The sequence below is a fragment of the Grampus griseus genome, assembly GCF_964374135.1.
Source record: "Grampus griseus genome assembly, chromosome: 2".
Taxonomy (NCBI): domain Eukaryota; kingdom Metazoa; phylum Chordata; class Mammalia; order Artiodactyla; family Delphinidae; genus Grampus; species Grampus griseus.
In genome coordinates this window covers 127,765,281-127,791,378 of record NC_139018.1, presented here as the reverse complement: position 1 = coordinate 127,791,378, position 26,098 = coordinate 127,765,281, and the positions used below count along the sequence as shown (strand labels likewise).

The window sequence follows — 26,098 nt, the reverse complement described above, 5'->3', positions numbered from 1 at the left end:
AGAGGGTGAGGGCTGCCCACGACTGCGGCTCTCCCACCGCTGGGACCGTCTGGCCCAGAGCAGAGCCCATACGATGGGCCACTGGGGCTCACGGGCCAGCCCTGCATCACATCCAGAACCTTCGTGTGCACAGTGTCTAAAGGAACAGTGGGGTGATGGGGGGGATCCCTACAGAAGACAGGGCGAGACAGCAAACCCACAAGTGTGCTCCCCAACACATGGGGGCCCTTCTCTTACCACGTGATGACAGTTGAACTCCTTCATCACCGAGGCCTCGTTGAGAAACTCAATCCTCTCGCGCATGCTGGCGGCCTCGTTCACCGTCTTAATGGCCACCCTGGTCTCAGGCTCATCCTTGACCACGCCCTTGGCGACACCTTCGTAAACCATCCCGAACGAGCCCTGTCCCAGCTCCCGGCTCATGGTGATCTTCTCCCGGGCGACCTCCCACTCGTCAGGCACGTACACTGGGGAAGAAGAGGCCAGAACTGAAACAACGTGCTTTGGGCAAACTCCAGGTCAAAGAGGGCAAGATGCCACTTCCTAGAACCCACGGAGGAGAACATCAGGAGACAAGGATATGGCTTGTTCTGGAATCTCCCACAGGCTGTGGATTTCAGCAAGGCCACTGTACAGTCAAACACTAAAATTTCAAGTCCTCAAGGAGTTCTAGATAATTCAAAGATACCAACAGCATATAAGAACCAGAAAGTCGTCCAATTTGAGATGTTGCTATAAGTATAAAATTCATGCTGGATTTCAAAAAATAATGTAAATATTTCAGTAACTTTTTTACTGACTGCATATTAAAACATAATATTTTGGATACACTGAGTTAAAGAAAACCTTATCAACATGTATTTCACCTGTTTCTTTTTCCTATTTTATATGTGGCTACTAGAAAAATTTCAGGTTTCTTATGGGACTGGCCCTATATTTCCATTGGTAGCTCTGCTCTAGTCTGGACAGTTTCTCTGGCCTTGCCAGAGACCCTGGAGGGATGAACGAGGTACGGAAGCAACTGAGCTCTGGCACCGAGGGGCATTCAGTGGTGACCAGCATGGAGGGACAGCTGATGAGAAGGACCTCCCCAGGGCTTAGGCCTGGGGCCTGTGAACTCAGGGACCTCCCACCACTGGGGTGAGGGGCTGGGGGGGTGGGGCTTGGTAATGACTAAGCCTGAATATGATTTCCTGTCCAGCCTATGCTTCTGGTCAGATTCAATTTGGTTTAAGTAAATAAATAAATAATTCTAGGCAGGAGGAAGGAGAAAGAAAGAGGGAAAGGAAGAAGGGAGGAAAGAAAGAAAACAAAACAGAGGATTCATCCTACCACTCTGATGGGCAGGCGAGAACTAAAATAAAATCAACCTGTTCTACAGCTCCATAAGAAATTTCAATTATTATCATATTCTTCTAATGCTGTGTGCTTACGTCCTTGCCTGAGAGGGGAACCCTTGGCATGCTCCACTGGTAGGAAAGAGGTGGTCCTGGCTTAGAAATGCAGAAGGACTGAGAACCTGGAATGGCTTCTGTTTGCCTTTAGGCTTTCAGATGTTAACCGTGGGCCTGTAGCTGGATGTAAGAGAAGCAGTGGATTGACAGCTATATTCCAAAACCCCCAAGTCCCAGGTATCTACCTTTAAGTGATATCTTAAAGCAAAGATGCCTATAAATTAGGCCCAGGAGATACCACCAATTTACACCTCTAAGGAATTTCCAATATGGACTATGTTAATCAATCTAGAATTTTCTTTCACATACATTTTTGTATTTCATAGTACGTATGTATGTGTTCAGGAATTTCACAAATGGAATTACAACCTCCATATGGCTTAGACAGTTTATAGCCCTGAAGAAGGGGCTGATGCTCACTTAGGAGAGTCAGTATGCAAGACAACCCAGTAGATAAGACTCTTCCTGATACCCCTCAGAAAGTATAAAGAGACACTGTATATATCCATTTATCTCTGAAAATCCAGGCTTGCTTTTAATCAGAATTAACGATGTAACACACCATGAAACATGGAGTTAAAACCAATCACATTCATTCCCTGGGAGGTAGCTGATTCAACCCAATAGCTCTGACTTTAGCCAGCAGTCCTAAGCCCTGCCAGGCAGGAGAGGTTTACGTGCACAATGTTATCAGCGTTTCCCTGGAGGGGATTTTCAGTGTACTCTGGAGAATGGTGACATGCAGATTAGCTTTTGGAGAGAGAAGTTTTTAAAGCATTTTTGAACTGCAATGTCATTTTGTTGCCCCTTGAGGAAACTAGCTATAAGATGCTTGTCAAAAGGCTGAATAAATTAAGTTCAAATAAGGTGACAGTCTTCCTACCTGTTGGCCTGGGTGACAATAAGTTTTGTTTGTTTGTTTTGTTTTTAAAGAATCAAGAAATATTATGAAGGCACTCTGGAAAGACACAAAATTTGAATTCAAATCGCCGTTAGAGTCTGATATGATTGTATTTGTGCTCTCTCTAAACTTCCTGGATCCTTCACAGTCAAAGCTACAAATGCCAATCTTCTTGCTTTATTTCAAAACTGAGCAGATTTTTGCAGTAGCCTTACTCCACACTGATAGAGTGGGAAGTGGACTTGCATTTTCCTTATAAATTCCATTAAGTGTGTAATGACTCCTCACCTTACTTGATTAAAAAAAAACCTATTATTTATTCAAACAATGCATAAAAATCGTCTTGCCTTTTTATTTTAAAGAAAAAGAACCTCTCCACAAGTAACTACTCTTTTAAGTTTGGTGTGTATCCTTCCAGAACATTCTCTGAGCCTTATATGTACACACACACACACATACATACAGACATGTAGGTGTGTGTGTACATATATATGTCTTTTAAAAATACAACTTTGTGGGCTTCCCTGGTGGCGCGGTGGTTGAGAGTTCGCCTGCCGATGCAAGGGACACGGGTTCGTGCCCCGATCCGGGAGGATCCCACATGCCGCGGAGCGGCTGGGACAGTGAGCCATGGCCGCTGAGCCTGGGCGTCCGGAGCCTGTGCTCCGCAACGGGAGGGACCACAGCGGTGAGAGGCCCGCGTACCACACACACACACACACACACACAAATACAACTTTGTGAGACCTTTATATAAAGAAGAAGAATGTCCTCATTATTCTACACTTGATTCACATTCAGAGGAGTCTGCTTTTGATTGGCTTTATTGTAAACACAATTTGAATTAGAAATTATTAAAGAAATCACATTAATAAAACTTTACACACTTATATAGTGCTTTTAAATTGTTTTCTCATTTCAGGATGAGCAATTAGAATAATCATGACTCTTTATTTCACGTCTCCTGCACACACACTTCCACTTCTGAAGCATGAGCGAGGCAAACGTGTTTTCTAAATACATCCAGCTGATTCCATGCACTTATTTATTCACTTGACAAACCCTGGCCAGCTGCTCCTGTGGGCCAGCTTGCCGGTCTCCCCAGCCCCCAGGACTTCACAGTCCTTCCCCACAGTGACTGCATCACATGTCAGCAAGATGCCAGGGGCTGCCTCATCCTGATTTCTCAACTGCCTAGTTCTGTGACCAGGGTGAGTTTCCCCTCTGAGCCTCGTTACCCCACTGACAGACAGATGAGCATCAGACAACCCATCCTATAGGGATGCAGGGATCAAATGGGATGGCATTTGTGAATGTCTCTAGCAAACTGCCAGTTAGTGGTACCCAGTGACCAATGTCTCACCCTGACTTACTTTGAAAAGTTAGGATTTTGGCAAACTTGGAAGACAAGACAGCAAATAAGGAAAAAAACCTTCCAAGTCAGACCATCTCAGACGTTTAACTAAATGGCTCTCATGAGTTACTACCAGAGGGAATGTGAACAGGCCATGAGGGTAAGAATCGTGAAGACCCCAGTCAGGAGGGAATGAACAGAAAATCTCCAAGATACAAAAATCAGAGAAGCCGTAGTGATCAAAGACAATTATAATGACACGAAACTCAAGCTCAAACTAGTTTAAAAGGACTGTTTTGTCAGCTGCAGCATATCTTCCAACTAGATGTTGACAATTATACAGATTTTTTCATTCTAGCATAAAATTTCAAGCAATTAAATAAATGGATTACTGTGCTGGCCACATTCATCTCTGAAGCCCATTTTTCCTTGGGGCAGCCCAGACAGTCCCAGAATTTTTGACATATTCAGTGAACTGCTCAAAACATTGGTTTAAAAAAAAAGTGTTAATGAAGATGGATCTGAGGCCAAAGGTCCCTCAAAATAATGCAAGCCTCCTCCCCTGAATTCGTAACACTCCCCAAAGCTCCTGAGCTGGGACCCCAGACAGTGACTGTAGTTTAGAAGCTTACCATCGGCTGCACTGAAGTACTCCGGGTTCACAGAGGCATACAGCACTCCGTTCCCCAGCCTGCTGTTATTTCTGTCAAAAAGGATGAAATTCAGGTTAGAAAATAAAATCCCCACATACTTTTATATATATTTTCATCTTTGTTACCTCAGTTTTATTTGTTCTGATTCATTAAGGACCGGGAAGGGGTAGTGGAGGTACTGTCAGGACAGCTCCACCACACTTGCTAACGCCTCTTTTGGCTTCTTCAACGGCCTCAAATTAGAGCTTTTTAAGAAACATTTGTTTCTTTACTTTGTTGGAAATTACTTTGTTGGCTTATTTGATGTACAGGGTTAAAATACCATGTTTGAAAAAGCTTTGCACAAGCAGCGTTATCTGTGATGGGACAACCAGTGGGGGGATGATCCAGACTCCAAAGAAAAAGTCTTTTTCTGTTGTTGAATCATTAGAAAATATTCTCTTTTTTCTGTACATTTGATTGGAAAATCAGGTTTTCTGATCCATAAGATAATTCCTCAAACTTCTCAAAAAGTTCATCTTAACTTGGGTTCAAATCATCAAACCAGTCAGACACAGACTTTTCACCAAGTTACTCACCTTTTTCTATGGAAGACGTACAGCATTATAACCAACCCTCCTACTATCAACAGAACGGCAATGGGCAGAGCAATGATCAGATGGATGAAGTTTTCATACGTTGCTGCAGAAACAAATGGGCAACAAGAAAATGTCATGAGGTGAACAAACTGCTCGTGTCCTTTGTTTATATTTAGCTGGAAGTATGGGGAAAAAAATCCTTGAGAATTCCTTTATTGCCTATCATGAACTAGGAGTTCTGAAGGTAAACAGTATTGTACATAAAAGAGAAAAAAAACAAACCCTGAATTATTTGTAAAAAGATTAAATAAGTGCCGATGGAGGAGTAAAGTCATTTTTATTTTCGAAGTACAGTGTATTCTGAAATAATAGTTCAAATGATGGATTCAAGTAAAATAATCTTTGTATACAGTTTGATAACTATTGGTGGAATTGCATACATTTGCTAAAAAAGAGAATAGATTCTTATGTATTATAGTGCTCAAGCTGTACTGACTTTTATCTGTCTTAGGACAGTTCCACAGACAATTAAAAAAACCAAGAAGTAACTGGATGGCACCCCTTGCCAAAGCTGCTCTGAATACGCCCCAAACATCAGAGTCTATAGTTCCAAGCCTGAGATCACAGAGCTCCTGCCTGCTCATCACCATCCGCAGCTCTTACATGACAGATGGCAGGCTGGATGCTGATCTACACACTTGAAAATTCTGTCAGATGCTGGTGATCGGCATGTCCATAGGTAGTATAACAACCAGACAAGTGGACCACACATGCTGCAAGGATGCAGGGAGGAAGGAAGAGGGGAAGGGAGTCGGGGGAAGCTCGCCAAGCACAGAGGATGGTTGGAAATGATACTGGAGAGAAACCAGGGCCAGCTCCTAAGGGGCCTTGTCCAAGCTAAGCACTCTGAACTTCATTCTGCAGATTAAGCGGAACCAGTGAGAGCTCTCCAGCCCCACAGTGAGCTGGTGGGATTTGTGTGGGAGAGATGGCTGTGCCTGAGGATAGCCTGGAAGGGCTGGCAGCGGGGAGGAGACCCTGCCCTGTCTGGGGCAGCGGGTGGGGGGGGGTGCCCTGGGCATGTTCTGCATCACCCAGCTCAGACCTCACCAAGGAATCACTGCTCCTTGTCTATGAATGAGAAAGCCTCACAGAGATAAACTGTCCTCCCCAGGGTCACACATGCAGCTGGCTGGCCATGACCTAGGGATTGGAACCCAGGCTTCCGGCGCCTCTGGCTCATATTTTCCCTACGAAGCAAGCGCCCTGGAGGCTCTGAGCTGAGGCGGTGGTGGTGGCTACAGAGGCTGGATTCCAGAGGTATTTGAGAGGCAGAATCAATGAGATGTGGGTTTGAATAAGAAATGGGTGGCAGGAGTGAAGGAAAGGGGAGGGGTGGCTGTGAGGTTCCTGGCTTGGGTGGTGGGTGGATTACGGGGTCACGGACTGAGCTGAGGAACAAAGGATGGAGAGAGATTTTGAAGGTAGCAACTGTGATTCTGGTTTTGTGCACGAGGCGTCTGAATTGCCTGTGGGACACCCACGTATGTGGAAATGAAGTTGGAACTCACTGGGGACCAAGTTACATCTATTGTAGATCACCCATCAATGATTATTCTGCCACTAAACACTACTATTATTATTACTCTGTGAGGACTATTAAAGCTATTTTAATTTTTTAAATTAAAGATATTTTTATCAAATAGCTCTAAAAATGGATACAGGCTCCTGCATTTCCTAATTCTTAAAAATACTTGCAAATTAACAGGGACTTTGGGAAGCTAGTGGAGTTTCTTTTTTGCCCCCGAGGATTATTTCTTCTATCTCTATCACTTATACTACTGGTCAAGTTGTATCCTATTCTTTTTGAGTTTCACATTTCAACGGGGACATGGAAAAAGTGGAACACATCCAGAGAAGAAAAAAATGACCGAATGGCTAGAAAATTGTTCTGTGAGACTGGGCTACAAGAAAAGGCCCCAAACCTGAGATTATTTAGTCTGGAGAAGAAAAGCCTAAGGAGTAATTTAATAGTATTCAAGCACATGAAGGGTTCCTAAAAGGAGAGCAGTTGCCAGAAAGCTTCCAAAGCTTCCATCTCCTCTGAGGATTGAACAGGAGGAAGGGAGACTCAACCACAGCAGGAGAGAATCTTGTCTGACACAAGGAAAAACTGCCCAACGGTAAAGCAGGCACGCAGATTTAATTTCCCCATGCTGTATGCCAACTCTTGCTGGAAAGATGCCATCAGAGCGGCTCTTGGGTTTCCCACTGGCTCCCGGCACTCACAGGGTTAAAAACGCGGGAGCAACGGCAGAGAGGAAACTGTCATCTCTGCAGATAAGCCAAGGTCACTGAACCCCAGAAGCCAATGCTGCTGTTTCAAAGAACACAGCATCACGCTAGACCTCGAAACCTAGGCTCCGTTCCTAAGGGACGGATGTGGAGAGGGGAGGAGAGGAGAAGAGAGAAAACAAGCCACTTCTTTGGGGAGGGCTCTGGGAATATTGTGAAAGTTCCAGCGCTGGAGTGTGTGGCACTAGCCAACTGGAAGAGTAGGTAAAATGGACCACATGGAGAATTCAGACTATTTTAGATGATGGAATTATCTTCTCAAGCATCTGTTTACCCCTCACACAGCGCCAGGCTCATCAAATGCTACCTCAAGGTCTGCAATTCTATCCCGCACATCCTTCTTTTGGTATCTGTCACTGTGTAGACTTCCAAATACCATGCATGTCTTTGACTAGGCGCTAACCAGGTGGACTGCTGGATTGACTGAATCCTGAATTTAAAAACTCAGACTCCAGACCAGAGTAGCACAGATGTGGACACCAGGAGAAACCAGGGCAGTGGGAATTGCCCACCTGACCCCAAAGTAGCACCACTGAGCAAGGCGGGACTGCTTTTTCTCGCGGAAGCAGTCAGGAATAGTGCTATGCCAGATTTGATCCCATTATCTGAACATGAAATAATCTTAAAAGTTTGGTTTCTAATACAAAATAACAGAAACTCAAAATGTAAATAAGGGATATTTATGTCACCAAACGAAAATACTGAATTTTCTTGGCCAAGCAAGTATAGTGCCCTTGTGCTCATACATTTTACAAAACTCACTTTTAAAATCTAAAATCCTCGCCTAGAATGGCCTTCTAAGAATTCTGTCTTGTCGATGGTTTGAGCATAAACTCACCACATGGCCCAGTCTCTGTGCCAAACAGGGACCACTGTGTGCTTTCAAAGTGTGTTGCTGCTTTAAAAGTGCATCTGTTATTTTACCGCTGAGGAGAGACAGGGGTGATGCCTCAGCCTGGGATGCTGTCACGGCGACTCCTGCCCTGGAGCAGGCTGGAGCAGAAGGCCCCCAGGTTTCTGTCACCCCTTAGGATTCTAAGCCCTGAGTCGGAGCCCCAGTCAGCATCCCTGACGGGGCAGGAGGCAGAATGGTCAATTCAATGCTTTGTAAAATGCTTTGGACATAAACCAAGTTGAGAGCACGGGCCCCTTGCTGTCTCCCTCAAAAGAGGGCCTCAGACCATCTCCCTGCCCATCAGATGAGGTAGGGACTCCAGGTGTGGCAGCTCCCCAGCCTGAGCTCCTAGATTAAGTGCTGGCAAAAGTGTGACTCTTCTGAAAGGTGGCCGACAGAAATCAGAAAACCAGAGAGCCAGGATGACGACCCAGGTTTCCCCAGTCCCAGCACCACCTGCTTTCTGTTTTCCCAGCGACTCCCTCCACAAGCCTTACTTTTGGCCTGGACATAGAAGAACACAGGATCAGTCCACGACCCGTTCCCAGAGAGAGAGGTGGCCTGGATCCGGGCCGTGTAGTTCCCCGGGTTGAGCCGGTTTAGCTTGGCCCCTCCATACTTCCTGTACTCCTGTCTGGACACACATTCCCGCTGATCCTGGAGGAAATAAAACATATGTGTCAATTTCCCACAAACACACTGCCTCGCCTCTCGCCTCCCGCCTCCCACCTAACACTGACCCCAATTTGCAATAAAAGGGAAAACACCCAGGCTTACATTATGGCAGTCCTGCAGTAACTCTAAGCACGCCCGACCTTTAACCAAACCTTCTTTCTTTAACCAAAAAGAGTTCCAGAAGGATTAAGTTATTAAGCCCAATCTCTAGGCTGAAAGATCGTTTTCTGCAAAGAAACAGTTTCTTGAGGGTGAGGATAAGCCAGCTCCTCGCACACTGTGAGAATTCCCCAAAGAGCATAGAGTTGGTAAAAAGACCTGAATCCTCACTGACTTACCTCCTTATTTTACTGTTCAAAGTCTTCAGCTAACCAGGAGGTGCCCTGTGTTGAAGTGTAACACACGCTACACCGGCAACAGAAACGCACCCACACACGGCCGGTGCCCCAGTCTTACCTCGACTTGTGATCCATATTTTATTTCATACATTAAAATCAATCCATTGGGATTCTCAGGTTCTGGCCATTTTAAAAAGATGGAGTTCTCAGGCCTTGGCTCCCAGGTCACTGGCCCAGGAATGTCATCTGCTCCTTCTGCACAACAATTGAAATAGGCGATAAAGTTAGATTCGAGTCCTCAGGGAGGGAGAAAAACACTGGACTAGCCTAAGAACACCCTCCCCAACCCCTCGTGCAGGACTGCGGACAGCGGTCGCAGCAAATCCTCCTGACCTGGCCTTGCACACACAGCAGGGGTTTTGGAACTGGAGCAACCTAATGACCTGTAAGTCTCAAGATGCCACCATACCCTCCCTTCCCCTCAGTCTCCCAACAAAAAAGCCTACTCTCAAGTGCAGGAGGAAAATCTTGGCAAATTGAGTCACTTAGGTCTGCTACTCGGCTTCTATGCGATGCCATCAAACACAAGCATCATCGAAAAGGTGCTGAGTGAGCAGAAGCGGCGGCATCCAGCCTCCAAGCCGGGACCCAGATCCTTCATGCTCTGCATCTGCATGTGGCAGATGCAATTTCTGCGCAGGTGTAAAGGATGGTCCCCGAGCCCGCCTGGGAGGGAGCCGCCAGGAAGCTGGTGCTGAGCGCAAGCTTGCTGCCCTCATCAGCGATCCCTGAAGCTGCCGGGTGAGGCTGGGGTGCCTGTTCTCCTGCTTTTGCTTCTTAAAGCAGTAAGCCAAGTGGTGAGCAATGTCACTGCAAGTTCCAGCTGGGAAACACTGAGAAATCAGCTGGGCTTTCTCTCCTGGGAGGGTGAGGAGACTAAGGCCGGGTAGGCTGGCAGCAGCACGTCGGTGCCAGAACTGCGCCCAGGAGGCCCCGCCCCCAGACTGCAGACACTGTGCTCTGTGCTACCTGCCAGCTCTGCAAGGAGGTGAACCGGGCAGTTCACCCATCCTGAAAGATGGATGTATGGCTGTCTAAGCCACAGGCAGCTTCTAACTTACAAGGGGAAGGTGAAGACCAAACAAGCAGGACAAAAGGCTGCTTGGGAGCGGACCTTGAGGAGCAAAACTCAGTCTGAATCAAGGCAGCTAAATGGGGATTTCACTGAAACTTAAGAACTCAGGAGGGACCTGGCAAGAAAGGGCCATGGGAATGCACAATGAAAACCAAGGAGAAGGAAAAGAGCGGACCCTGCATCGAGCTCCCTGCTCTCGAGTACTTTGTATGGAGAGACCGGGGTGGGAGTGGGGTCACGATGTGTGAACTCCATTCCCTGGGCTGCTGGGCTACCAAGCTGCCTGCAAATGACCACCCGTTCTTTAATAAGCAGGACTGAGACTAAGGGTCATCGCCCTGGGTGTCGGCCTCCGTGTCTACAAATCACAGTCTCCGCTAGGCTGTGAGTCGGGCGTGGGGTGAGCTGGATGACACCGTACCTGCAGGCATGGTTCTTGCAAAGACAAAGTTGGAGGCGCTGCAGCCAAGCTTCTCAGCTTCGTGGTTACAGCTGTGGATATCGATTCGGTACAGAGTAAAAGGCCGGAGGTTGGAGATGACAGTTCTCTCCTTGTTATCCACTCTGCTCTCGAAGAAAGGGTACTCGGTCTCGAGCTCTTCCGGGTCTGTGATGTTGTAGGTGTCCACCACCGTGGTGTTCCTGTTCCGGCTGGACATGGTGGTGTTGGCGACCTGCATGACCTCCCTCCGCTTCCGTTCAGGTCTGCAAGGAAGAGAGAGAGAAATGTGGCTTGTGAGTGAGGGCTTCCACCTCTTTTGTCTTTTCTGTGACTCGAGTCAGAGAAAGAAAAGAAAAATCTTCACCTTGGAATAAAAGGAGCTACTCAACCCCCTTGCATAAGAACCAACAAATAATAATACAGGGATTTCCTTCCTCATTATTTATTTTGCTTTCTCTATGCTGCAAACCTCAGCCTCAACGTGCAACCTGCCCCCTGGCTCCCTGAGTGGTTACTCAATGGTATCTAGAGGTAAACTAACACCTCAGCCCCTCCAGTGGGGAGGCTCAGTAGCACCTGGGCTGTTTCCTCAGAGCTGTTACAGTGGACAGGGCCTGGGGAAGGGAGGCCACCCGGACGCTGTCGGGAAGGCAGGGGGCCAGCAGAATGGCACGTCCCGATTCTCTGTAAACAGCCGCACGTCCACACCGTGTGACCAGCAGCTAATGTCATGGCCAGCTTTTCCCACACCCACCGATGGGACAAATTACTCCTGTCAGAAAACCTTGTTTACTCTTCAACATCTGTTGATATTTCAGTCACTTAAACCAAACTTTGTGACTTAAACTATAAAGGCAGGGATCAATGAAAGGCACTTGGCACCAGATACTGACTCCAGAAAGGAACTCATGACCTCAGGCTGCCATCCTACTTCAAGACACATGGATGTGGACGGCGAATAGCGTCATACTCAACCTGACTTGACTGGTTTTAAGCTCTAAATAAACTGTTCTTAGAATGAATTGAAAGAAATAAAAATCGTCTTTGGAGAATTTAGTTGTAAAACAGAAAAGCTTCCTTTATGATTTATTCAGCCGTTCTGTTACCCAGACACTCCTTTTACCCAAATTCTGTGGGAAATTGTGTGGACATCAGATGTACGCCTCAGTAGGAGGCGTGAAAAATCCCAAACGTGAGGTTCTTATCAACTGTGGCCCCTCACCATGGGCAAACTAGGATATTATGTCTGTCCTGTGAAATGAAAGGACAGCAAGTGCGACTAGACTTCAGACAGCGGCCATCAAGACCGCAGGGTGGACACACGCATTCATCAGGGGAATGTGGTGGAGAGGAAACTTATTTTGAACTCAACAATGCAAACACAAGGCATTCGTGAAATCTGTGTCACCCACAGCTCTGCCTTCCTATCACCTGATCCTGTGTTCTTGGACTGATGAGGAAAACAGGCACTGTCTTGTAACTATCAACAGAAAGCTAGGGGCTCTTCAGTGAAACCTTTCCAAAGCCTGGACTCACAGCCTGAACCTCGGACAGGTCTTTGGGAAAAGACGGCAACGTAGCCGGCAGCCTCTGCTGGAGAATAAACAGATGGCTCCTGCTGGCCTGTCTGGGATGCTCTAAATCCATCCTCTTCTGTGTCCAAAGGAAGTAACACCGGCCAAGCCCCTGCTAGCACGGGGGCCGATGGACTGTGTTGAGAAGCAATGCCATGAAGGGAAAGAGCCCCGGTGTGTGGGGAAGAAGGGCTAAGCCCCAAATCCATAGTTAGTGAATCAGGGTGGTGGAGAAGCCACTGAACCCAGGTTCTAGTTTTAAAACATCTTTGAGCTCTTTTCCATCCTCAAACTTTCTGATTCTCGAGACCACACGTGATATACAGGATATCTGGACCAACACATGAACTGCAGCCATATCAATCACCCGTGAACAGGAGATGTCAACGGCGGGGCAGGTCGGGAGGTTCCATGGTTTTAAGGGCAGGAGAGGAGGGGGCAGAAAGCTGCTAAGTGACCGATAGCTTCATTCTGAAAAGGAAATAGTGCCTCCACTTCCAAAAGGTCTTGATTTCCTGTTTTAATGATTTTTCAAAGTAAGATATCTATCTTTGACTAGTATACAAATATCAGGAAGGTCACGTGACAGAAAATAAAAGTCTCTTTCAAAACCATTTGTTGCTACAACCTAAGAGAGCTTTTAAGGGCAAAGCAACTGCAGGATAAACAGAAGCTCGGGACTGCTGGTGCCCCTCTGGGTCGGGAGCTGGAAGAAGAGTGATCCCCAGGACAACGTACTGACAGTGGGCTGGCAGCTGGGGCACCATGGGGGTCAGGAAACGGGCTCGTAGGTATAATGCTGGCCTGAATCTTGCTCCTTTGCCCAGATTTCAGGCATGAGGTTGTTTCTAAACTCTGTGCTACAATTTTTCAGGAAGACAAAGGAGCCATCAGTCACCACTCTGTTTCCATCTCCTTCCCCAGACATCACGAGGCTGCCCTGCTAAATGTCCCTCCACTTTTCTTTTCTTTCTTTCTTTCTTTTTTTTTTCTTGTGGTAAAACAAACTTTTAAAGTTAAAAAAAAAAAAAACTAACAAAATTTTGTCATTTTAACCACTTTTAGGTGCACATTTCAGTGTCATTAATTACATTCATAATTCTGTGTAACCATCACCACTATTTCCAAAATCTTTCATTACCCCAAACAGAAGTTCTATACGCATTAAGGAATAACACCCTATTTCCCCTCCGCACAGCCCCTGGTAACTTCTAATCTACTTTCTTTTGCCATGAATTTATCTGAATTTATCTGAATTTATCTGTTCAAGATATGGAATCATACAATATCTCCTTCTGCGTCTGGGTGCTTTCACTCAGCATAATGTTTTCAAGGTTCATGCATGTGGTAGCCCATGCTTCAGAATCTCATTCCTTTACAGGGTTGAATAATATTCCATTGGAGGGCAAGACCACATTGGTTCATCCATTCATCTCCTGGTGGACACATGGGATGTTCTCAGCTTTTGGCTATTTGAATAATTCTGCTCTAAACATTTATCTTCCTCCGCTTTTGTCCCCACTAGGCAGAAGCAGAGGCTGGAGCAGCGGAGCAGACAGATGCCCTGGCGTCGGTCGGGCTGCTTGGCATGGAAAGGCTGTCTTTTGCGCAGCTTCACAAACTGCTTGTCAAGGGTGCCAGTGGCTCTCGGTTATGCTTTGAAGTTGGGCCCCTTTCAAAACTGACTCTGAGTCTCTCCCTCTGCCTTCGCTCCGCCTTGGCCAGGCTGGGAGGCCGCAGGGAGGCGTGGGAAGGGCAACCGAGGGCCCAAACCCGGCTCCTCTGCTTGCTGGCGTGTGCTTGGGCAAGTGATTGCCGCTCTCTGTGCCCACGTGCCCCCCACAGGGGCTGGGCAGCCACAGGGCAGCTGCACCTGTCACCTGTCACGCTGACAGCCCCCCACAGCTCAGGCCGTGAGCTCCGGCCCGTTCCATGAGGGCTGAGTGGCTTGGGTAGTAACCCCACTCGCCAAGCTGGCCGCCTACACTGTTGTCCCTCCTCGACGGCCGCTGGGTCTCACCTTTGAGGCTGTTGACCTACACACCACAGGGTGCAGAGAAAGCACCAGGACCTGCCCAAGGACCCTCTCAGAGGACACAGTACCTGGGCACGAAGATGGCGTTGTGAAGGAAATTCTCGAAGACCTTGCGGTACTCGGCCTCCTCCTTCTCGGCCTGCTTCTCGGCTTCGGTTTTGGGGCAAGCGCAGCACGGCCCTTTCTCCCCACCACACACTTCGGTCTTGGGATTCTCCGTCACCTCCTCAACGTCGATGGTGCCATCGGCGTACTTCCTGATGGGGATTTTGTCTGCTTGGAAAAGAATAGCCCAACGAGAGCCAAGTTACACAGGCTGGTGAGGAAAGGAAGAGCCATCAGCACCTGGGCTCACGACCACAGCTGCTTCCCGACAGACAGCTGATGCTGGCCCCGGTGTATGCGGCCTCGGGGTTTGGGAATCACAGCCACAGGTGTCTCCTGCCCCTCCCACCCTCACCTTTGGAGCAGTAATTGTGCCGGTAAAGGTAGCTGTCCTGGGGCTGGCGCTGCCACCTTACGATGTAGTAGCTCAGGTTGCCGTTGGGCAGGGAAGGAGGGTTCCACTTCACGATCAGCTGAGAGGAGGAGTTTGATGCTGAGAGTACATCCAGGGGGATGGAAGGAACTGGAAAGGGGGACAAAGGACATTTCAGAAAATGGAACGAACCCAAGATCCTGGCTGTCAGAAACCCAGAGCAAACCCACAAGAAGCCAAAAGTCTGATCTCCACAGGAAAATGGCGGTGAACACTGAAACACAAAATGAAAACCGAACCTTGTTTTGAAATTGTATTACTTTCCCTTTATAACATCTGTTCTCTGTGATAACAAACATTACTGAGCTGCAGGTGGAAAAGGGTGGTGGGAGCACAGCCAGGGTTGGAATGGATGACTTAAAACCCACAGTTAATGCAAACACTGGACTTTCCTCATTTACTATAGCTGCCATCCTCCAAAACATTTAATGCCAGCAGTTTCAGCAAATGGTAAAACTGACTGACTTGCATTTCATCTGAGATTTTGAATCTCTGATAAAAATGGCAAAAAGCCAAAATGAAAGGGGGAAGTAAAAAGGGTGCTGGGGAGAGAGAGTGGGGGGGGAGGGAGAGGGAGAGGGAGAGGGAGAGGGAGAGGGAGAGGGAGAGGGAGAGGGAGAGGGAGAGGGAGAGGGAGAGGGAGAGGGAGAGAGTGAGTGTATGGGGGGCTTGGAGGAAAAAGTAGTGCAAAGGGCCAGTAAATCTACTGATTGTATAATCATGATTCAATGGAACTATGGAGTCATAACTATGAGAAGCAGTCTAAAAACACCTCGAACACACATAAAGCCCCGATTTCAAGTAACAGACTCTGTTACCAGCAAAAGAACATTGATTTACAGGCAAAGCATAAGAATCTGGTCAATATTTACTTACTATTGCCCCTAAACCCAAACCTGGAGCTGAACTGTGTATAAAGGGCAAATGCATCCAGGGACCACTGAAATCTTATTCTCTTTGGGTTCAGAAAAAAGCATCAATTTTGGTAGATTTTCCAAAGTGCAAAAGACACCTTCGTTGTATGTCACTTAAGCATAATGGCCATGTAAGCTGCTTTTAAAATTTAAAAGCTTAAGGTACAAAATCTTATACACAAGGGTCTGAACACTTGTAAGGAAGGAAACTTTAGGAAAAAGTTAGGACTAATACTAACTTTTTCTCGGAAAACATTTTACTGAATGCTAGGCCACTTTAGTGCTTCCTAGAATAAGTACTTCAGAAACACACAGCTCACCCCTAGATGTTTCAATAACAGTTGTCACAAAAAAGCCTAGGCCATGGACCAAGTCAGTCTCTGTCCCTACCACTTGTGAGGACAGACGCCAAAATAGAGCAAACTGACTCAATTTGTACAGTGCTTTGTTTTCCATTTTTGGTGAAAGGAAACAAGTTTCTTAAGAATTGGTCTTAACAAAGAAAGACTTTTATTTTCCCCAAATTAGCTACAATGAATTACTTGCAAATTTTTAGGCTGAACAACTTGTTGTGTTGCCTTTGAGCCTCTGCTACAACATCCCAGGCCTAGAATCAGAAGCCTGTGTCACATTTATTGATATAAACATTGTGCCATCAGTGACATGATAGTAGCCACTTAGAGGATCATAGAGATGGAACAGGGGAGGGGAGGGGAAAGGAGGAGGGGGCAGGAGAACATGAGCAAAAGGATTTCCCCACCAACATTTTTTCCTCACCCTCTTTGCCATTTAAATTCATTTCGTGCCAGTTTATGCGTATTTTACAGCAGCCTATGTATTGTAACAATGGCCTTCATCAAAGAATGTTTATCAGTGCCTTTTAAAATGATGTGCATTTCCCTACTTCTAACCTGGTTTTTATATACTTGGAAAATATACACAAATGTTTGCTCTCCTTAGTTCCAGATTCTGGAGCTGAGAAATGAGTTGGTTTAGAAAACGGAGATCGGGGAGAAGGAGGCACATTTTCATCAGTGAACACTTGGAATGTCCACAACATGGTTCATCTCATGTTTTTCAACTTTTGTCTGCTTTCTTGGAACCCTAGCCACTACAGGACGAAGGTGAGAAACCAGGGAGCCACCTGAGGTAACTGGAACAACAACCAGGGTTTCAGTTCCCAGAGGTCCAACTGTCCAAATAAACAAGAAGGGCAGCCTTAGAGGACCGTATCCAGTCTGGGTCTCCCAATGAAACCAACCCAGCACCCTGGAGGACCTGAGCTCACTGGTCCAGGACAGTCAGAATGATAATGGAAGATGGTACCAAGTCCAGAAGATGGCCTGGAAGAGGCTAGGGAGTGGGAAAGAAATATGATACAGTATTATATATTGACAAGACAGACAAATAAAAGACAGACTGGCCCAGGACAGGGAGAGACAACAGGCACAGCTCAGTGTCAGCCCTCTGACTACATCTTGTCATGAGTGAGGACCCTGAGCTGACGAGGCGTGGGACGGCAGGGATGGTGCGTGAATACCTGAAGCGTTGGTGCGAATGTACAAGATCTCGCTCTTGGCTCCACGGATGTGGTCATTCTCCACCATGGTGAGGGTCACAGCCTTGACGTAAACGGCATACTGTGTCCAGGGCTTCAGTCCATGCAGTAAAATGCCGGGCTCCGCGTCCTTGTTGGGTGGGAGGTCCACATCTACCATGTTCCAGCTGTTGGAGCCACAGGCATCCTGCCCGTCATACTCTGTGACGTTTTTAAAGGGTCTAAAACACAATCGATGAAGCTCAGAGAATGTTTTAGGCCGCTGACATCAAAGCTCTCAGAAACCTCCCCCCAGGGCCTCCCACATCATACTTTCTATAATGGGAATTCTAGATAAAAACGAATCATCAATTAGATCTTTGTAGAAGAATAAAATTAAGCCACCGGACTCCAGGTTTCACCGTTCTGTACACACGATAGAGTCGAACCCTCTGCCTCAGGAAGAGGAAGTTCCATAATTACTGGGATTGGAAATGCTGCTCCTTAAGAATATACGCAAATGCTCTTTCCCTCTCTTCCCCATTTTTTCACCATTAAGAAAAAACAAGAGTAGTCATTTAATGCAAACATCATTATTGATAAAGAATAACTTCTGGAGAAAAATGCCTTTGCTACAGAAAAACAACTTCTCAAATACAGCTTCTAAAATCTAATATGCTCACAAACAATTCTGATTGCTTAAGTATCTGATAACATTCAAATATTTAGTTTCCAGATTATCTCAGACACTAACGTCACTGTCAGCGCACTGGTAGACCGTTAAAGAGGATGATGATTCTGCACAGATGCGGAGTTGGGCAGGGATTCCACGCCTCTCAGATGAAAGGGCCAGACAGACACTGGTTTCTGAAACAGACATTCACACACCCCTCCCTGTCGCTGTGATGGAAGATGAGTGACTCCCACGTGCAGGGACAGTGAATGCCTGATAATCTCGCATCCTGCTTTTCTCATGGCAAGGGCACTCCCAGGGCCCCGGCTCCAGCAGGGGCAAAGGGTACCAGATGCTGCCACTGGTGGCTCTGGTTCCAGCTCCGGGGAAGCCAAGCACCTGGGAAAGGGACCTATGGCATCAAGGTGGGACCTGGGTGAGGAGGGTGACTAAGAGGCCTGGGGGAACCACCTGGATACAGGAGGCACAGGAAGGAAGGGGGAGACCAAGAAGAGCTGCCATCTGGAGGGATGTCCTGGCTGCCCAGGCAGGCAAACGCCCTCTGAAGGCACAAGAAAAGCCCCCAGTAGATTTTGGGAGAAATTCTGAAAGGTTTGAGACATGAAGGTCAGTCTCTCTCCATTCTCCGTCCCTTGTTTGGAGGGCTTATGACCTAGAGCAGAAGGCCACACCTTGGGAGGGGCCACAGATAGAGTGACCAGAATAGATGATGGACCCACCGGGAGGTCACCTCAAGGGGAGCTGAGCATCCTGAGGGGTGTTCCCAGACTATGGATCAGGGGGACCAAGGCTGCAATGATATTGCAACCAGACCCTCCAACTCCGTTCATGAACGTCTGGACTGACCTAATTCTCCACAAAACAAGTTTTCCCCTTTGGACTTATTTTATTCAAGCACCTCTAATCACCCACTGAAGAAGGAAAGGCCTCAAGCTAACACTGTTTTGTTTGTAGCTGTCACTGGCGGTGATGGATGTCACGTGACAGACAGGAGGGTGGCGAGGATGAAGCCCTGCCAACACGTCACCAAGCACAGACACTCACGCTTCCTTGTAGTAGACGGTGAAGCTGATGAGGTCCCTGTAGTCAGGGGGCCGGTACCGGTGCCAGGTGATGATGATGCGGTTCTTCCACGTGGTGGTGGAGGTGAAGTGCAGGACGTCACTTTCACCTGGGGCAAAGGCACATCCATGAGTGACACCCATCTATGTCCTTTCCCTCCACGTGTCTGAGAGGTCACCTGCCCTGTACTATGGCCCTCTCCCCCAAAGCTGTCTGTACTTGCAAAGCCCCTTTTTGGACTTCTCAGTGGCTTTCTTGTTTCTACTAAGGACCCAAACATTGCGCTACGTGGCCTCCAAGGGGCTCGGTCCTTTGTTTTAGTACACTTGGTGGCTCTGGACGTGAACCTGTGAGTGATTCCTAACCTGAAGAGAAGGACCTCTGGATGGAGCAAGGTGGCCTTGTCTCTGCTCTTCCCTAAGATGCGGGCCACCCAAGGGGCTGGGGAAGGTGAGAGTGGACCTTGATGCTGGGTGGACTCTTCTTAGACATGACGACACCTGTCTTGCAGTTGTGGATATCTGCCCGCTTGTGTCAAATTACCAAAGACAGGTAACAGAACAGCTGTGCCACAGAGGGGAACTTTTCTTAGTCCACACACGGTATCGACACCTTCCTGTGCAAGGACACAAGAACGCCTTGGCGGCTCCAGCTAGCGCTGACGCGCAGCGGGGAATGGATTGAGCGCTGATCGGACCCATTTCACTTGGAACAGCCTTCTGCGCTCTGTGGGAAGGAAGCCTCTGCTGGTGAGGCATGATGGGGATGCTGCCCCGAGCCCCCTCGTGCTCCCGGACCTGATTCAAACTGTGATGAGAACCCGGGAAGAACTGATGATTGCCTCCCTCGTGGAGACACGAAGCTCTCCTATGAATTGTCCTTCCCCCCGTGTCTGCCCGACTCCCATTGCACCCTCAGCAGGTGAAACAGAGGCTAAAGGCAGTTAAAAACTGAGAAGTCTCTGGGGCAAAACGTGATGGATTGAGATGGGAAAAACGTTGCAGTTCCTGCTAAAGTGTTATTTAGAGAGGAAACATGATTTCATTTTCAAGGGAAAATAAATGGCTACTGCATTCATGACCTGACAGGTCAGACTGGCCCACTCTAAGGAAAACACTTTGACAGCACTCTGCTGCATCCGCTTCTGCTATGGTCTGAATGGGGAATGTGGTGAGGGCTATGGCGCGGCATGTGAGGGAGAAGGCCCTTCAGCTCTGCGTCTGGTTTCTCGACTCTAAGAACTCTTCCTGAGCAACTCGAGTGTCTACCAGGTAAATCCAGAGCCAGCAAAACGAAGTCCAATGCTGCCGGTTTCGCAGATTCTCTTGCGCCGTGAGCGCACGTGCAAATCACCCTGGATCACGTAGATTACTCTTTTCTAATACCTGTCCCTTATCAAAAGCCGATGGTGGAGAGACTACTTTTATAACTTGATCCAGCCACACAGAACCACACCATTTTTAAAAGCAGTTTTACATACAGGGTTAGGTGAGAAACTCACCGCTCAGAGGCAAAACCTTAAAGCAGAAGTCGCATAACCAGTGTAAGATTATAATTATATTGTTCTAAATTTAAAAAGCAGTATCAATCCAGGGAGGCAGGTTCCCTCCACCTTTCATGTTGTGGTAGGAACCAGGTGGAGGCCAGGTCAGGGACGGGGGCCCCTGGCCTCCCCTCCGCTCCAGAGACGGAGGGCCGGGTTTGCTCCCTCCCGGGGCTGGACAGGACCAGCTCTCCCCTAGAAAATAATCCAACCGTGTGCCTGAGCATAAAAGACACTTAACTCTGTGTATTCTGTAAGCACCTCTTTAAAATCTGAGTGAGAACACATTTACAAATGTTTAGCACACACAAATAGATGCTACGGAAAATTTACAAATATGAATCTGCCCCACTACTGCCTTTGAAGATATCCACGTGTGAGCAAAGTGCTCATTAAGGAGGCCCCATATGAAACAAGGAGGGGGCCACGAACGGAAGCTGCTGTGTAGATAGGAGGAGGGTCCACTCACAGGAGGCTCTCTCTCCGTTGTTCCTGGTGTTTATGTCCCCTTTGCTCTGGCGCCCTTTAGTCCCCGTCACTTCCTCCATGCGGTAAATCTCGGAGACACACAATTTGGGATTGAAAGCAAAGTACATTTTCCCGGCTTTGATGGTCAGGTTGCGGTGGTCCCAGTCCCACAGCTGCTGCAAGTTCTGGTTGTCGAGGACGTAGAAGGAGTAATTCCTAGAAGCACAGAAATCAGCATCAGCACCCTTGCCCTTTGCCACCAGACACCCCATGCTGTGCCTCTTCGCCACAAGGCTCCAGAAAACACTGCCTTTGCGGGTAAGAGATGTAGTTATTAATGGTATCTAAGAAAGAATAGTCACTGTTAACAATAACAACAATATGATTCAAGGACAATATCAAATAGATAAAACACTAATTAATTTGATGACCCCTATTACCAACAATAATGCCTCTCACACTGGAGGATGCTACTGAAATCATTCCCTAGAAATGCCTCTGGTTATTTCTCTGAAGCAGAGTACGTACAATGAGCTTGAAATCAGTCCATGGGAGAACAGATATGCTCTGCTACTCAACCGGAACAGCTTACAAATTTGCTGTAGAAAGTCTGCCATTATCCTTGGGGGTAAATCCCATCCCATCCGTGCTGTCAGCAGCATATGACGGTGTAGAAGAGAGAATGGGACAGGGAGACAGACTCGGGGGTGAACCCACCCTGGGTCAGCTCCCTCCTCCAGATTCATCCACCCTGAAAAGCCTCAGCCGAAGTCCTCGGGGAAGGTGGGGGAAGATAAATGGCTCCCGATGGGCATTCCCCCAGGCCACCCATCCAGGCAACAGCAACTCAATGTCCAACAAGTTTAGGGTGCACAAAGCTTATTTTCAGAGGGCTGGGCCCCACCCCGGGAGTTTCTCATTAGGAAGTCTGGGTGGGCTGAGAATCTGCATTTTTAACTAGCGCCCAGGTGATGCTGGGACCACACTTGGAGAACCACTGCTCTAACAGACCCTGGGCACCACCGAGGGGCTGGGGGTCCAAAGCCGACCAAGTCAGACATCGGTCCTGCTCCCAGTGGGTGGACGCAGAAGCAGTAGACCCAGCTGCTTCTGAAGGAGAGGTGGGGGGACAGCCAGCATCGGCAACCACTAACACTGGCCACCCAGAGACAAACCCATACCCGGGGAGGCAAGAGAGCAGACAGCTCCGGCTTGGGGTCTGGAGAAAGAGCCTTGCAGGTCCTTTCTGTCTGGGTCCGTTGGTAAACCAGGCAGGCAGGGTCACAGATGCCATCTGAGTCCTCTGTGCTGACAGGTCTGCTCCCCACAGAACTCAGACCCTTCTCCCCCTCCTATCCTCCAGCCTGTTTCCTTCTGGGGCTCACTCAAGCACCTTCTACAAAACTGAGTCTAAGTACTGGTGCCACATTTTGAGTTATGTCTAGGACCCACTCAGGGATCCAACACATAAACAGTAGAGAAGGAAAGGATCCCAACCTTCTTTCCAGAGCCGGGACAGCTCAGACAGAAGCCCAGAGACCTCCTCTGCCCCGGGTGGTGTCCACTGGGCACCTCTGTGCATCCGGTGAGGTTCACTTACACCCGGACCAGGACCTCTACCAGGACTCTACCCGCCGGTCAGTCCACAGCCTGAGTCTCACTCATTGAGAGCAAAGCAAAAGCCATGGTTCCAGTGCTGTGAAGCCCACCTGTACATTTCCCCGGGAATTCATGAGGCATTCAGAGACAGGGCTCCAGGACTATCAATGCCATTTATGAGCTGCACAGCCACAGGCAGGTCACTCAGTGCTTTCTGTAGCTCCGTTTACTCACTTATTGGACAACAAGGGGCACAAACGGTGTCATATGAGCTCCCTGTCGGTTTTAAGGGCCCAGGAGGAGTTACTGAGCTGAGGTGGGATCTGCTCCCCCAGCCTGAAGCCCAGCCCCTCCACGAGCACCAGGTCACGTCGGTGCAGGTGCTGGGGGTGGGGATCCTGCCCACACAGGGGTGCAATGAGCCAATAAGTCCAGAGGCAGCACCTCAGAAACTAAGCCAGGCTCCTCACAAACCCACCTGAGGCCTCGACACATTCACGGCCACCAAACCAGGTGACAAAAACTGGCAAGTCAACAAATCCTTTCCTTTCAGCAAGAGCTCACTCCCCAACATCTGCTGGAAAAGGAATGTAAGACATTGTCCAAAGGAATCTAGACTTGGGCTACGTACCACAAGGCCATGTGTGCAGGAGGGTGGTGTGGCAGGTGGAAGGTGGGGTCCACAGTGCCCCCCCCCACCATCTGCTCCCTCACTGCCAGGCTGCAGGTGATGCTGCTGGGAGAAGGGGTGTCTGCAGAGTTATACAACCGGAGGAGGGGTTCACAGGTGGAGGCAGATGTCTCCTATCATAGGCCATTCTTGCCCTCAGAATACTCCCAGCTCTGAAGGACACTCTGCGGCATCAACACGAACCCCGTGGGTCTGGCTGCTCCCAGGTTCCCAAGTAGGCCACATGGGACAAAATCTCCTTGTTGGTGCAGAAAGCTCTGGGCCGGGAGTAAAGGCCAATTACCCAGGTCAAATTGCTGACTCAACCTAGGACGAAGCTTTTATTTTAGTAAACTAATTTCACTAGCAGAGAACATAACCGCACCGAAAATACCTTCTGAACAAAACATGCTTCTCCCCAGGGGAGGGAGCATGAATTATAAATCAGGAATTTGACAAATGAATGGCAGGCACACTGAAATTCTGTGTATGTGACTAATCACTTTGAAAAGCAAGATTATCTTTTTACAGTAAACATAAACATTTTTTTACAACACTGAGAAGGCCTGGAGCCAGGATACCAATATCAATAAAACCGGGGCGTTATGGAGCTTGTGTAAGCGACAGAAAAATAAAAGTGAAACCCTCAACACAATGATAATCAAGCCATTCACGAGCTGCCTGTCAATACTGCTCTTGTTTGCCCAACCCCAGCTGGAGGCCCGGCTGCCCACACATTCCTTCCACGATCAGGTAAGGATTAAAAGACGGTAAAAGGCAGAAACTTGTCTGCATATCTTCAACACACACATATACACACTTAGATTTTATTGTTCCCTAAAGGAAATGCCTGTTTAAGTCAATTATTCTGTAAATGTGATTTCCTAATTGTTTCTAGGCTGCTGCCTTTACATTCAAAACATATTTAAAAAAATTATCTGTTTATTCTTCTGTCCCTTACACAGGCTCCGTGGTGCCTGGGTTTTATCTATATTGGTATCCTGGCCCCAGCTCTCTTCAAGGTTGCAAAAAATGTTTGTTTCTATGCTTGGGTGGGCCCCATCTGCCAAAATGTAGACCAATGTGGGAGGTTATCTCCTTGAGGACATCTATATATTATCTGCATCAATATTCTAAACGCCCAGCACATACTATACACCTAACTGTTTTATTTATGGCTCCAATCTCAGGGTTGTCCTACTTCTGAGTTGTCAACACCACCAGCTCCCCGCCTGCTCGAATGAAGGGCAGGAAGGATGGGGAAGCAAAGGAAGGCAAAGTGCTGAGGATTCGAGTGGTACTTAGAAGACAGCCCCGGGTCCAGGGCTCGGACCACTGCACGTGGGAATCCAAAGATCGGGGTGGAGCGTCATCTCCACTCTCACTAAGCAATAACTCTAGGCAAGGTATTTCTTTGGTTTCTCCCCACCTGGGACAGATGGGGCTGAGGGTGGGGTCTCCAGAACATGGGGGCAGGAAGGGACATTCCCCCCTTTCCAAACTTTGCTGACAAATTGGAAAAAAAAAAAAAATCATTAGTCCCTTTCATTTCTCAGAGAAAAAACTATGGCCTCTTTTGGGCGGTCCCTCAGTGGCATCAGAACCCAGCACATGGGGGCTTGTCTCTAGCAGTCGAGCCATCTGCAACTGATGCAGGATTTGGTCTTTTCACATATGCTGCCTCCAACCTGTCTGCAACGGATTGCTTTATACCACATCCAGTCTCCCCCAAAGTTCAATATTTACACCAGCCTCGGAGGTTCAGCAAGGGTGGGAATTTATATTCAAGTGGCACTAGGCACCAAACAGATACTCTGAAAACGTTTCCTCTTTGAGGGTTTTAAAAACAGCTTTACTGAGGTATAACTTATCTACCCAAAAAATTCACTCATTATAAGTGTACAGTTCCAGAAGCTTCAGTAAATTCACACAGGTGTCTAACCATCACCACGCTGCATTTTCAGAACATTTCCGTCACGCCGAAGTTCTTCATTCCCGATGGTGGTCAAGCTCCAATTCCATCCCCAGCTCTTCACTGATCTGCTTTCTGCCTCCATAGTTTTGCCTTTTCTACAAAGCACATATTAATGGAATCACAAAATGTATAGCCTTTCGTGTCTGGCTTTTTTCACTTAGCCTAATGTTTTTGAGGTTCACTCATGTTGTTACATTATTGTTGGGCAGCAATTGTGCCACATTTTATTTATCCATTTATCTGCTGATGGACATTTGGATTGTTTCCAGTGGGGTATTTTGGTGGTGGGGGGGGTTGGTATCATGAATAACACTGCTATGAGCAATCACATACAAGTCTCGTGTGGACATGTTTTCATTTCTCTTGGGGAGATACCGGGGTAGAGCCTGGAACTGCTGAGTCACATGTCTGAGTGTATATTTTTTGGAAGTCTGGAAGAAGTGTTAAAGTATAGCCATGTTGCAACCTAATCTTAGAGTTGCAAGAAGGCAGAATAAAGCACAAAGTGTTGCAAAGTCAAGTGGTGGGAACATGAGCAGAGATGCCTAACTGCATCCAAGAATTCCAATTCTTATAACCCACCACCTCCATCTACTCTTATTCTTTTCAGGGCAACAATCCTTGGTGACACCAACAAATGTGAAATTTTAATTCATTTATCTGATGTATCACAAAATACGGTTGTTCAAATAAGGGAATTTTTTCAGAG

The 26,098-nt window shown here is 47.7% G+C and overlaps 1 protein-coding gene across 2 annotated transcripts in view; it reads right to left on the bottom strand.

Annotated features, from left to right (window-relative positions):
• Positions 1-26,098, bottom strand: part of IGF1R (insulin like growth factor 1 receptor) — a 299,224-nt gene that overhangs the window by 22,436 nt on the left and 250,690 nt on the right. Inside the window, exons 6-16 of one of the 2 annotated variants that reach the window (XM_082647870.1) lie at positions 21,147-21,361; positions 19,117-19,243; positions 17,382-17,620; positions 14,850-15,017; positions 14,458-14,665; positions 10,760-11,043; positions 9,322-9,458; positions 8,688-8,847; positions 4,941-5,043; positions 4,342-4,412; positions 238-467 (exon numbers count right to left, since the gene is read on the bottom strand). In XM_082647870.1, the coding sequence (XP_082503996.1) occupies positions 238-467; positions 4,342-4,412; positions 4,941-5,043; positions 8,688-8,847; positions 9,322-9,458; positions 10,760-11,043; positions 14,458-14,665; positions 14,850-15,017; positions 17,382-17,620; positions 19,117-19,243; positions 21,147-21,361 (1,942 nt within the window). The remainder of the gene's footprint in view (positions 1-237; positions 468-4,341; positions 4,413-4,940; positions 5,044-8,687; positions 8,848-9,321; positions 9,459-10,759; positions 11,044-14,457; positions 14,666-14,849; positions 15,018-17,381; positions 17,621-19,116; positions 19,244-21,146; positions 21,362-26,098) is intronic. The other variant, XM_082647871.1, reaches the window with a different exon arrangement.